Below are 14,513 nucleotides of genomic sequence, written 5' to 3'. Positions count from 1 at the left end.
ATGATATGTCACAATGGAGGGTGTGTCACCGTTACTTAGCAACCTTGGACCTCTTTAGACACATGCATTTATTATTAGATTAGATTATTATAATATAATGGAGAGATAGAGGTAGAGCTTTCAATGTATTAAGTTGTTTATCTATTTACATTTTCCTTTAAAAAAAAAAAATCTAGGAGATGCAATTTCCAAACTTTACCCATTAGTGCTGGCTGCGCAATAGAAATTTGTCTGGGTACCCTCCTAAAATCTGCTTTGGAGGTTTGGGGGGGAACCCCCAGAAACGATCATTTGGATAATTTTCCACAGCTCTTCTCTCCCAAACCCCCACCTCACCCCCCCAAAAAAATAAAATAAAAATCTTAGCTTCTTCCCCCAACGACTTGCAGACTTTACTATATGCCTAAAGCATATCAAATATGTTTTTAAAAAAAACCTTCCAGCCTTGGGGTGGAAAGCTATTTTTGCGGCTCTACTGGGGCAGGTACGTCAAGAGTGGGTGGTCTCATTTGAATCGCTCCTGGCTGACTAAGCAGCTGTTTTCTGCAGGTTTGTTAGAAGCCACAACTCAGCAACAAAGTATTGTATAGCTGCAGGCAGGGACAGCATTTCAATTTTGTGATCGCAGTGGGCAAACGTCCTCCCATTCACCGAACCGCTTCTTATGGCCGTTTCGTTTTTGAACCTGAAGTGTCCCTGAGAGGTTTAAAACACCCATCTTGTGTGCAGTGTGTGCACGGAGCTCTTTCCCTCTTTGGCTCCAGCTTTGAGAGAGATGCAGGCAAAGATGGTCCAGCTGTGTATCCTCCTCAGGGTTAAAACGAACTGAACTAGAGTCCCAGAGAGGAAGGGAATTTGGGGAGGAGGAGGAGGAGAATTGGGCGAGGTCCTCCAGAGCAAAAAGCACCTCCTTCAAAAGTCACTTCCTGCCTGGATTCTCATTTGAAGGGGTGTGAGTCTGTGAAAGTGGCCTTTTGTTTTCCCCAGTTGATGCAACCCTGGCTCTTCCTGAAATCTGGTGAGTTTCATCACCCCCTGCTCCATTTTGCGATTTTATTTTTTATTTTGCAAGGAGGGTGGTCCCAGGGCCGCAGTGGATCAGCTGTTCCAGTGGGGATCAACCACAACACCCAAGCTGGAGAGCGTATTCTTCTTTCAACCCTCCTCTCTGCAAAGCCAGGAAGCCCCCTTTTGATACGTTGTGGGTGGGAGAGCACTTTAAGTGGCTCTGCAGTTGATCTCCATGGTAGGGTGTCTTCAACTGCAATCGAATTACAATTAATGCCCTCCCCCCACCCACCCCATGCTCCCCCTTTTGATATTTTTTGGTGCCAGTTTTCCATTTTAATTTGAGTTACAGGTAGGTAGCCGTGTTGGTCTGCCATAGTCAAAACAAAATAAAATAAAATAAATCTTCCAGTAGCACCTTGTTGTTGTTGTTCAGTCGTTCAGTCGTGTCCGACTCTTCGTGACCCCATGGACCAGAGCACGCCAGGCACGCCTATCCTTCACTGCCTCTCGCAGTTTGGCCAAACTCATGCCATCTCATCCTCTGTCGTACCCTTCTCCTTGTGCCCTCCATCTTTCCCAACATCAGGGTCTTTTCTAGGGAGTCTTCTCTTCTCATGAGGTGGCCAAAGTACTGGAGCCTCAACTTCAGGATCTGTCCTTCTAGTGAGCACTCAGGGCTGATTTCTTTGAGAATGGATAGGCTTGATCTTCTTGCAGTCCATGGGACTCTCAAGAGTCTCCTCCAGCACCATAATTCAAAAGCATCAATTCTTCGGCGATCAGCCTTCTTTATGGTCCAGCTCTCACTTCCGTACATTACTACTGGGAAAACCATAGCTTTAACTATACGGACCTTTGTCGGCAAGGTGATGTCTTTGCTTTTTAAGATGCTGTCTAGGTTTGTCATTGCTTTTCTCCCAAGAAGCAGGCGTCTTCTAATTTCGTGACTGCTGTCACCAAAGAGACCAACCTTAGAGACCAACTAAGTTTGTTCTAGGTATGAGCTTTCGTGTGCATGCACACTTCTTCAGATACACTGAAACGAAAGTCACCAGACCCTTAAATATAGTGAGGGAGTGGGGAGGGGTATTACTCAGAAGGGTGGGGGGAATGGGTGATCAGCTGATAGGTGTGGAAAACCATTTTTACAGGGTCTTACAGGGAAAGGCCTGTAAGTCCTTCCCACCACCCTTCTGAGTAATACCCCTCCCCACTCCCTCACTATATTTAAGGGTCTGGTGACTTCCGTTTCAGTGTATCTGAAGAAGTGTGCATGCACATGAAAGCTCATACCAGGAACAAACTTAGTTGGTCTCTAAGGTGCTACTGGAAGGAATTTTTAATTTTATTTCATTTTAATTTGGTTAGAATCAACACCACCTCCCACACCACCACACGCTTACCAAGGCACATGACTGACATGCATGTGCCCATGCAGAAGTGCAACCCCCCACAATGCAGAGGGGGACCTTTTCAGACTGAATACAAAGCACACCCACTCACCCACCCCGAAAACTACTGGATATTGCAATCCATGGCTGCCTCCACAGTTGAAGTCAGTAATCTTTCTGAATACCAAATACTGAAAACCACAGGAGTGGGGAGGGCTCTTGTGCTCAGATCCTGGTTGCAGGTTTCCCACCAGCCTCTGGTGAGCTACATTGAGAACAGGATGCTGGATGGCATGGGTCATTGGCCTGATCCAGCAGACTCTTCTTAGGACCTTACTTTATTTCAGGGAAATGTGACAGTGTAGTAATTCTATAATAGAACAATGTCTTGGCTTTGTAGGACTTGTTAGCGCACCTATTTAGGACAGAGAGAAATTGGCAGAAGCCAAAAGGGAGTCTCTCCGGACCTGTTAGAAGCTTCTGTGAAAGAAATATGGATAAGGAAGACTCAGTTGCCCCTGGAGCAGGAAGAGGACATGAGCCCATCAAGACTGGGAGCAGTGGAGGATTCTGGGAAGAAACAGTGCAGAAGATGCTGGGCAAAGAGGACAAGCTCAACTCGTTCGTACAATGCCAGCGTTTCAGGCATTTCTGCTACCAGGAGGCTGTGGGGCCTCGAGAGGTTTGCAGCCAACTCCACCGTTTTTGCCATCAGTGGCTCAATCCAGAGCAGCACACGAAAAATCAAATGCTTGACCTGGTCATCCTGGAGCAGTTCCTTACTGTTCTTCCACCAGAGATGGAGAGCTGGGTGAAGGAGTGTGGAGCAGAGACCAGTTCCCAGGCGGTGGCCCTGGCTGAAGGTTTCCTCCTGAGCCAGGCAGAGGACAAGAAGCAGGAAGAGCAGAAGGTGAGAGCATTTACGGTAAGCTAGATAGAACCAACATGAGGGTAGATATCCTGAGCATCTCTTAAAATTGTCCAACTTTTCCAGGAAAGCATCCAGGGAAGGATAGCCAATGCCACTATTTTATATTTTATATTTTATATTTTATATTTTATATTTTATATTTTATATTTTATATTTTATATTTTATATTTTATATTTTATATTTTATATTTTATATTTTATATTTTATATTTTATATTTTATATTTTATATTTTATATTTTATATTTTATTTTATTTTATTTTGCTTCTGCCACTCTTTTTCTAATCCTTCTCCCCATTTGATGTCTTCAATACTTGTTGCTGTTTCAGGTAAAGGATCTGTTTACAGAAGTAAGCGCTGGTCTTCCTGAGGCAGAGAGCTCCCCACTGAATACCAGACAGAGGCCACCGGGTAAGATCACTTTTTTATCTCCATTTGGTGTCCCTCTCTCCATTGTGAAATAATTGTCTGGGCTCCTTGATCCTTTGAGAGAAGACACTTGTATCCAGCCTTTCCCACAGCTCAAAAATGTGATTACTTACAACATTCCTCTAGTTCAGGGGTCAACAGCCTTTTTCAGCCATTGGCCGGTCCACTGTCCCTCATACCATGTGGTGGGCCAGCCTATATTTTGAAGAAAAAAATGAACGAATTCCTATGCCCCACAAATAACCCAGAGATGCATTTTAAATATAAGCACACATTCTACTCATGTAAAAACACCAGGCAGGCCCCACCAATAACCCAGAGGTGCATTTTAAATAAAAGGACACATTCTACTCATGTAAAAACACACTGATTCCCAGATTGAGAAGGCAATTGGGCCGTATCCGGCCCACGGGCCTTAGGTTGCCTACCCCTGTTGTAGTTTATACATGGGGACCCGCACTTTGTTTTTGCAGCCAAGAGCCCAAAGGGCGAGAGATGCTTTTTCATGCAACTGAAATATAAAATGGGTAGAAACACTTAGCAGGTAAGATTTTTCCTAAGGCTCAAGTATAGTTAGACATACATCGCTGAATCTCTGTGTTGTGCTACCAACTTCCCACTTACCTATTGTTTATCCCAGGTGACCAAACAATGCCAGTAAAACCTCAACAACCACTTCACGGTGGAAGGGAAGCAGCTTCTTTGACGCTGGATCAGGTAAGGGGACAGGTCAGTGGGGAAAGAGGGTCCTCTGCTCAGTTCCCCAAATCTCTCCATCTCTTCATTTTTTTTAAAAAAAGATCTGCGCTCAAGAAAGCTTGAAAGGCTACTCGAGGAAGGTTTAAATGCGGAGAATAACGATGCAGAATAATGACATCACAAAGCAGTGGATGAGAGGAATAATAAATTAGTAATCATAGAATTGTAGAGTTGGAAGGGACCCCAAAGGACATCTAGTCCAACCTCCTGCCGTGCAGGAATCCTGCCCACAGCCATCCCTGGGTAGGCTCGAACCACCAAGCTTCTACAGTGGTACTTTGGTTCACGAACTGAATCCGTTCCAGAAGTCCGTTCGACTCCCAAAACCGTTCAAAAACCAAGTCACAGCTTCCAATTGGCTGCAGGAGCTTCCTGCACTCAAACGGAAGCCACATCAGACATTCAGCTTCCAAAAAACATTTGCAAACTGGAACACTTACTTCCGGTTTGCAGCGTTCAGGAGCCGATTTGTTCGGCAACTAAGCCATTCAAGAACCAATGCACAGGTCAGGTTTAGCACTTCTCCCACACAAGACACGACACGCTGGCAGTTCAACTAGTTGAGGTTTATTATCAACAACAGACTTTCAGCAATCCGAGCTTCCCACAACTCATACCTCACTGTTGGAATAGGTTGACTTGACTGGCTTCCGGCACCTTCCAAGGCCAGATACACTCCTCAAGTCCACCCCAGCTTCCTGTTGGTCTTCTTTTGTTCTAATCGCTTGCTCCGCCTCCTGCTTCTTTGAGACTCAGGTGCAGCCAATTCCTCCTCCTCTGGAGTTGAATCCAACCGCCTACTTCCACCTGGATCCTGCTCCTTCATCTCTGTGCTGCTGTGAAAACGTACAGGCAGCAATCCAGAGCAAGAAGGGCTTATCTCAACTTTCGTGGTGTGAATGAACCAAGTTCCTGTTTTCCTCTGCCTCTTCCTCCCCTTCTGCAGAGTCCTCTCTGCCGGCCATGTCTCGTGACAGTACCACTGTAATTACCAGCCAGACTCATTGTGGCACAATTTAACTTATGAAATGATATATTTTCACATATCCATGTATTCTTGACATTCATTGCTTTGTGATATTACACATGTTTTATTGAGTGATTTTGTTCCTTATTTTGGTTTTCAGAGAATAATGACCAGCCACCTCACCTAAATAACATTCTAGGTGACGCTAGTATTATTTAGTAGCAGGAACAGCAATTATTTATTTATGCATCATTCAATGCTAGAATTGTCTTATAACCAGTATATATATAAAAAAACAAAAACAAAATAAGTATTTGTGCAACTGTTTTTTTATTACAGGTAGGTAGCCGTGTTGGTCTGCCATAGTCAAAACAAAATTAAAAAATCCTTCCAGTAGCACTTTAGAGACCAACTAAGTTTGTTCTTGGTATGAGCTTTCGTGTACATGCACACTTCTTCAGAACAAACTTAGTTGGTCTCTAAGGTGCTACTGGAAGGATTTTTTAATTTTGTTTTGACTATGGCAGACCAACACGGCTACCTACCTGTAATAAAAAAAACAGTTGCACAAATACTAAAACAGAAATGTCCATCACTACAATAAACAATGAAGCAACCCCATTAAAATCTGAGGAGACATCCCATTGCTACCACCAAAGTGCCAGGTTTCTCAGGTCCCTCAGCCTCACTTGTAAACATACACAAGTTTGTGTGCTTGTGTGTAATGTTTTTCTGCTCGCAGTGCTTTCAAACCGCCTAGTATTTGATAGGCTTGGATGTGAGGTGGACTCCACCACTAAAGATGATCAGTTTAAGCTAATTTATTAAGGGTCTTTTAAACATCTACTTCTGCTTCATTGACTACGCAAAAGCATTTGACTGTGTCGACCACAGCAAACTATGGCAAGTTCTTAAAGAAATGGGAGTGCCAGATCACCTCATTTGTCTCCTGAGAAATCTCTATGTGGGACAAGAAGCTACAGTTAGAACTGGATATGGAACAACTGATTGGTTCAAAATTGGGAAAGGAGTACGACAAGGCTGTATACTGTCTCCCTGCTTATTTATATGCAGAATTCATCATGCGAAAGGCTGGACTGGATGAATCCCAAACCGGAATTAAGATTGCCAGAAAAAATATCAACAACCTCAGATATGCTGATGATACTACCCTGATGGCAGAAAGTGAGGAGGAATTAAAGAACCTTTTAATGAGGGTGAAAGAGGAGAGCGCTAAATATGGTCTGAAGCTCAACATCAAAAAAACTAAGATCATGGCCACTGGTCCCATCACCTCCTGGCAAATAGAAGGGGAAGAAATGGAGGCAGTGAGAGATTTCACTTTCTTGGGTTCCATGATCACTGCAGATGGTGACAGCAGTCACGAAATTAGAAGACGCCTGCTTCTTGGGAGAAAAGCAATGACAAACCTAGACAACATCTTAAAAAGCAAAGACATCACCTTGCCGACAAAGGTCCGTATAGTTAAAGCTATGGTTTTCCCAGTAGTAATGTATGGAAGTGAGAGCTGGACCATAAAGAAGGCTGATCGCCGAAGAATTGATGCTTTTGAATTATGGTGCTGGAGGAGACTCTTGAGAGTCCCATGGACTGCAAGAAGATCAAACCTATCCATTCTCAAAGAAATCAGCCCTGAGTGCTCACTAGAAGGACAGATCCTGAAGTTGAGGCTCCAGTACTTTGGCCACCTCATGAGAAGAGAAGACTCCCTAGAAAAGACCCTGATGTTGGGAAAGATGGAGGGCACAAGGAGAAGGGGACGACAGAGGATGAGATGGTTGGACAGTGTTCTCGAAGCTACTAACATGAGTTTGGCCAAACTGCGGGAGGCAGTGAAGGATAGGCGTGCCTGGCGTACTCTGGTCCATGGGGTCACGAAGAGTCAGACACGACTGAACGACTGAACAACAATTAAGGGTCTTTTATGTTCAAAAGGGGGAACTGCATGCTGTTGACCTCCAACTGATCATTCTCTGTCCAAGTGATGGTAGCCTCCAGCCAATCAGATTGTAATTAGCCCGCTCTAAACCCCACCTACTAAAATATAAGGCAGCCTCCCTCCCTCTCTGCTCACTGCTTTCACCTAACAACCCCTACTAAACAGGCTTGTAATATTATTCTTTAAGGCAGGGCTGAATTAAGAGCTTTAGAAGCTCTAAGCTCTTAAAAGATTTTGGTGCCCCTCATATATACCTAATTCAAAATATGAACAATAATAAACCACAAAATAATTTCTTATTTTTCAAAATGAATCAAAACCTACTGTAAGATGGAAAATAATGTTTATTTTTGTATGCTTCCATTTTATTTATATTTTTTTTGGTGGGGGAATACCCTACTTTTTCTAATTGCAAAAATCATGGTAAATGTGGCAATGGGAAAAAATTTCCCCTTTCTTTGATGCCCTAAGGACGTGCTTATTTTGCTTAATAGTTAATCTAGCCCTGATTTGAGGTGCCATGGCAGTCACAGGTTATCTCCTAAAACCTAGACATACGTAAAATTTTGTCCACAATACAACACAACAATTTGTAGTAGATAACCTTTGTGCTATCTTTGAGGAGGAGGAAATGTTTCTTTGTCCTTGCAGGGTCCTGTGACCTTTGAAGATGTGGCTGTGTATTTCACAGACGAAGAGTGGGCGCTGCTAGATTCCAACCAGAGAGCTCTGCATAACAAGGTCATGGAGGAGAACTGTGGGATCATGACCTCTCTCAGTAAGGCTCCTATTGGGGCATAATATCTATTTTGAAAACCAGAAGCTTGAACTAGGGTACACTATTGAGACCTGAGAGGGGGAGTTGGGTGGGCCACTTTTGATTCAGCTTTGCCCACTCAAATACTTGGTGTGATATCAGCCCAGACTGGAGGGGCAGGGAGGAGATGTTTCTGTAGTTCACGGGAGTTCATTTACTACCAAACCCCTCTCTCTTGGAGTGTGGGACTGGACTGGAGGCCCTTCATCTGGTGGCTGGGTCAAAGAGATAGGCTAGAGATGTTGTTGCTCATCAGCCTCCCTGACCAAGTTGGCTGAGGTTGTTTCGGGTGTGATGCTGGAGGATTCCAGAACTGTGGATTTGGGTGACTTCAATATCCATGCTGAGAATGCTTCAGGATCGGCTTGGGAGTTCATAGCCTCCATGGGCAACCATAGACCAGAGTCAAAACAAAATCGAAAATTCTTTCTAGTAGCACCTTAGAGACCAACTGAGTTTGTTCCTGGTACCAGAGGTTCTTCATGCAAATAACATCCTCTGCCAGTGAATTATGGGGGCTATCCCTTTTATTTTTTTATTCTATGACGTTTGTATCATTATGCCTGTGCTTTTGTTCCATATACCTGCACAACAACCTTGTGATGCAGGCTAAGCTGAGAGAGAGAAAGAGAGAGAGAGAGAGTCTAATTTAGCCCATCAAATAAGCTCCATCCCTGAGATGGAAACAAAACTCAGGTCCAAATCCAACATTCTGTAGCACAGCAGATCTCAGCAACATAGGAAGATCTGCCTCTCATCTAAGTCCCTTCAGTTCTTCATCACAAATGTCTATTAGCATTGTTCAGTAATTTGAGTCTCCATTTCCCCCTAACGCTCTAATGAGTGTCTGTCTTCTTTGCTGAAGGTGATGAACTGGAAATGAAGATTAAGGAAGACCACAACAAACTCCTCACAGTGGAGAATCCATGTAAATATCTAGAGTGTGGAGGGAGCCTTGGCCAGAGTCTCCATCTTTACAGAGGGGAGAAACCATATAAGTGTTTGGAATGTGGAAGGAGCTTCACTTGGAAGAAAAGCCTCACCTCTCATCAAAGAATTCATGCAGGGGAGAAACCACATCAATGCTTGGAATGTGGAAAGAAGTTTTATACAAGCACAAATTTCCACCGTCATAGAAGAATTCACAGTGGGGAGAAACCATTTCAGTGTTTGGAGTGTGGTAAGAGCTTTAACAGAAGCACAAACTTCCATCGTCACCGTGTTATTCACAGTGGGGAGAAACCATTTCAGTGTTTGGAGTGTGGAAAGAGCTTTGTCCGGAAGAGTGATATCACTTCCCATCAAAGAATTCACACTGGGGAGAAACCATATAAATGTTTGGAATGTGGAAAGAGCTTTATTCAGAACTCCCAGCTCACTTCCCATTTAAGAATTCATACAGGGGAGAAACCATATCAATGTCTAGAATGTGGAAAGAGCTTCAACAAAAGCACAAACTTCCATTCTCATCAAAAAATCCACAGCGGGGAGAAGCCCTATCAGTGCTTGGAATGTGGAAACACATTCCGCCAGAAGAAAAATCTCACTTCCCATCAAAGAATTCACAGCGGGGACAAACCATATCACTGCCTGGAATGTGGAAATAGTTTCCGTCACAGCATTGGACTTACTATACATCAGAGAAGCCACACAGGAGAGAAACCATATAAATGCTTGGAATGTGGAAAGAGCTTCTGCAATAGCTTAAGCTTTATTATACATCAGAGAAGCCACACAGGAGAGAAACCATATAAATGCTTCGAATGTGGGAAGAGCTTCAGTCAAAGCTCCAAACTCACTTCCCATCAAAGAATTCACACAGGGGAGAAACCCTATAAGTGCTTGGAGTGTGGGAAGAGCTTCCATCAGAAGTCAAATCTTACTTCCCATCAAAGGATTCATACTGGGGAGAAACCATATAAATGCTTAGAATGTGGGAAAGGCTTTAGCTGCAAGAAAAGTCTCACTTCCCATCAAAGAACCCATGTACAAGAGGAATCATAAAGGTACTTGCCGTCAAGTTTTTAATGTGCAGTTGGATGCAGACTGTGTTGTTGGAAATTTTTTTGTACAGTTGGAAAGCTGACAATATGCTGTTTAAAAAATATGGCGAGGGGGGATTAGATACAATAGGCATTTGTGTTTATTAAAGGTAAAAGTAAAGGACCCCTGGATGGTTAAGTCCAGTCAAAGGCGACTATGGGGTTGCGGCGCTCATCTCGCTTTTAGGCCGAGGGAGCCGGTGTTTGTCCACAGACAGCTTTCCAGGTCATGTGGCCAGCATGACTAAACCACTTGCCACAGGGTTCTGTCTTGGGCCCAGTCTTATTCAACATCTTTATCAATGACTTGGATGATGGGCTTGAGAGCATCCTGATCAAGTTTGCAGATGACACCAAATTGGGAGGGGTGGCTAATACCCCTGAGGACAGGATCACAATTCAAAATGACCTTAACAGATTAGAGAACTGGGCCAAAGCAAACAAGATGAATTTTAACAGGGATAAATGTAAAGTACTACACTTGGGCAAAAAAAATGAAAGGCACAAATACAGGATGGGTGACACCTGGCTTGAGAGCAGTACATGTGAAAAGGATCTAGGAGTCTTGGTAGACCATAAACTTGACATGAGTCAACAGTGTGATGCAGCAGCTAAAAAAGCCAATGCAATTCTGGGCTGCATCAATAGGAGTATAGCATCTAGATCAAGGGAAGTAATAGTACCACTGTATTCCGCTCTGGTCAGACCTCACCTGGAACACTGTGTCCAGTTCTGGGCACCACAGTTCAAGAAGGATACTGACAAGCTGGAACGTGTCCAGAGGAGGGCAACCAAAATGGTCAAAGGCCTGGAAACAATGCCTTATGAGGAACGGCTTGGGGAGCTGGGTATGTTTAGCCTGGAGAAGAGAAGGTTAAGGGGTGATATGATAGCCATGTTCAAATATATCAAAGGATGTCATATAGAGGAGGGTGAAAGGTTGTTTTCTGCTGCTCCAGAGAAGCGGACACGGGGCAATGGATTCAAACTACAAGAAAGAAGATTCCACCTAAACATTAGGAAGAACTTCCTGACAGTAAGAGCTGTCCGACAGTGGAACTTGCTGCCAAGGAGTGTGGTGGAGTCTCCTTCTTTGGAGGTCTTTAAGCGGAGGCTTGACAGCCATCTGTCAGGAATGCTTTGATGGTGTTTCCTGCTTGGCAGGGGGTTGGACTGGATGGCCCTTGTGGTCTCTTCCAACTCTATGATTCTATGACTTCTGGAGCAACAGAACACCGTGACAGAAACCAGAGCGCATGGAAACACCGTTTACCTTCCTGCCACAGCAGTACCTATTTATTTACTTGCACTGGCATGCTTTTGAACTGCTAGGTTGGCAGGATCTAGGACGGAGCAACGGGAGCTCACTCCATTGCCAGGATTCGAACCACCAACCTTCTGATCAGCAAGCCCAAGAGGCTCAGTAGTGGTTTAGACCACAGCGCCACAAATAACAGGCAACATCAGGGACATGTTCACAAATTATGTAAGTGTTGAAACAAATCGCCCAAAGTGTTCCCAAGACATGTTGCTATTTTCTCCAGATTGGCCAAGGTATTAATTTTATCTCGTGTGTGCCCTCCCTCTCAGTTATTACTGAATGTGGATGTATCTATCGTAACACAAGTATGTGTTTTAAAACATATTCTGTTTATATTTACTGTTATATGTACACTATGAGTTAATGGAGGCTTAAATCTTCATAAAATGGCTATTCAAAAACTGCAGTTGTTGAACCTAATAAGGAACTATAAAGCAGTGTTTTTAGGTCACAAGGGTAGAACTGCAAGAAAACATCCTAGAAGATTTCCCAAAATGTTTAATATTATCAGTTATTATTTTTCTGAAGTTCAACTTTTTGAAGCTGGGGTGTGCGTTATACTGAGAAGTGCTTTATATTCTGGCAAATGTGGTGATTAGTGCATTGATTATATTCTGTGTTACTGTATTGTATTGGTATTTTAATTTTGTACCAGTATTGTAGCAGTACAGAAACATGGCCTCAACAAAGTTCTTCATCAGTGGAAACAGTTTTTCCCTTTAATTTTGCTTTCTTGAAGGAGTGTTGCATTCACCATTTCCCTTTTCCCCTCACGCACACATGAGAAACAGAAAAGGAATTTCAGCTGGGTATGAGAGGCGATCCAGTTAGTGAGCCAGACCAGCGAACTGCTGCTAATCTGTTAATCCCTTTTGGCCTTGCCTTACTAAACTCCGGCATCTCCTAGTCAGGCCTTTCCCAGCTGAGGCTGAAGCCACATTCACCCAACAGTTTATTCCATTTTCCCGTTTCCCTGTTAATTTCCGCCTTATATCTGAGCTTTCACATGATTTAAAATCAACTTCCGAAAATATAATGCAATATAATGTTCATTTCTGAGTGATTGGCAAACAGATTTTTTTTTTCCTGGAGCCAATAACATGGAAATGATCACTACACTTACCCTATATTCTGCTATATTTCTGAATGTGGAATTTGTGTCATGTGAAAGCTCAAATACAATGCGGAAATTAACGGGAAAACATAGGGAAAACAGAATAAACTGTTGTGTGCATGCAGCCTGAGATTATCCAGAAATCCTCTGCAAAAGCTTCATTTTTTGTAATCGGCAGAGAATACAAAATACCATCTTGCGGATTGTCAGGGACCGGCAGGGCTCTGAAGCGTGTGACGGGGGGCCAGGAGGGGCGACCAGCAATTTGTGGGGTTTGGTGGTGCCCACAAGGCAGGAGCCAGAGCAGGAAAAGGGGGAAGAACAGCGACAACTTCCATGCAGGAGAAGTCTCAGGTTGCAGGCATGTAATCCCTTGGGAGGGTATATATCTCCGCCTTTCTTCGGGTTCTAAGTTTTTGAAGCCCCAAAGTAAAAACGCAAACTAAACTGTCTTGAAGTTTAGTTCAGTTGCCCCCAAACTACAGCTTGATTCTCCCCCTCCAAATATTCTATTATTATTTTCACAAATTTATACAAGAAGCAACTATCAGTACTGGGTGGGTGGGATGGTTGAATATTAAAATGCAACTTAATTTTCATACATGTAGGTAGTTTATTAACCCACTGAACTCTTAAGAAAAAAACAACAACCTACATTTGCATAACCTTTCCCCCCCTTAATTCAGGCACAATTTAATTGTTCAATGGAAAAGCACAATAACTTCTGTGTGGCATTTGCTATCCGATTTTTTTCCTCTACACGTGAAGGTTCTTGTTGCACCCAAGGGCTATCTCACTGCAGTGAATCTGATCCATAGGGATTATTTTGCTTTGATTCCTGCACAGAAGGGAATTGGAACTTAAAATGGCCCTTGGGGTCCCTTCCAGCATTGTCATTCTATATGGGGCGGCAACATCCTGTTCCCAAGTGACCAGCTTTTTCTTTGCGACCAACTGGAACGTGGCTTCACCAGCTCTGCTCTGCAAATGTATTTCTATAAGTTTGGGGGACGGATCTCCCTAAACCTTAGAAATTAATAAACGCTGGGATTTTGAAAACTTGGAACACTGAAGGACAGATTACATGCCAGCGGAACAATAAAAAGCTAAACTTCCTTTCCAAGCCAGTGCCTTGCCTTGGATAGAGGCAAAAAGGTGTTGATAACCCAACTAAAAAGTTGTTATTAGGCCTGGACAAGAGGTTGCCACGGTGATGGGCTTCCACAATATGTGGAAATGGTCTGTGAGCACCTAGAAAGGAACGCTGTGATCACTAAGTCAGCATGTTGTTGTTCAGTCGTTCAGTCATGTCCGACTCTTCGTGACCCCATGGACCAGAGCACGCCAGGCACGCCTATCCTCCACTGCCTCCCACAGTTTGGCCAAACTCATGTTAGTAGCTTCGAGAACACTGTCCAACCATCTCATCCTCTGTCGTCCCCTTCAGTCAGCATAGGTTTCTGAAAAATAAGTCATGTCAGACCAATCTGATCTCATTTTTTGACAGAATTACAAGCCTGGTAGATGAAGGGAACTCTGTGGATGTAGCCTATCTTGATTTCAGCAAGGCCTTTGACAAGGTGCCCCATGATATTCTTGCAAAGAAGCTGGTAAAATGCGGGCTAGACAATGCTACCATTCAGTGGATTTGTAACTGGCTGACTGACCGAACCTAAAGGGTACTCATCAATGGCTCCTCTTCATCCTGGAGAGAAGTGACTAGTGGGGTGCCACAGGGTTCTGTCTTGGGCCCAGTCTTATTCAACATCTT

The 14,513-nt window shown here is 43.6% G+C and overlaps 1 protein-coding gene across 1 annotated transcript in view; it reads left to right on the top strand.

Moving 5' to 3' along the window:
* Positions 1-14,513, top strand: part of LOC117042545 (zinc finger protein 208-like) — a 42,054-nt gene that overhangs the window by 8,973 nt on the left and 18,568 nt on the right. The window contains exons 6-10 of the mRNA XM_033142087.1: positions 2,803-3,312; positions 3,663-3,744; positions 4,403-4,479; positions 8,100-8,226; positions 9,128-10,251. Coding sequence (XP_032997978.1) covers positions 2,803-3,312; positions 3,663-3,744; positions 4,403-4,479; positions 8,100-8,226; positions 9,128-10,251 — 1,920 coding nt within the window. The remainder of the gene's footprint in view (positions 1-2,802; positions 3,313-3,662; positions 3,745-4,402; positions 4,480-8,099; positions 8,227-9,127; positions 10,252-14,513) is intronic.

Source organism: Lacerta agilis, chromosome 2 (genome assembly GCF_009819535.1).
Source record: "Lacerta agilis isolate rLacAgi1 chromosome 2, rLacAgi1.pri, whole genome shotgun sequence".
In the NCBI taxonomy this organism is placed as follows: Eukaryota; Metazoa; Chordata; class Lepidosauria; order Squamata; family Lacertidae; genus Lacerta; species Lacerta agilis.
Note: the sequence above shows the minus strand (reverse complement) of the source record. Positions and strands in the feature narration are given on the sequence as shown.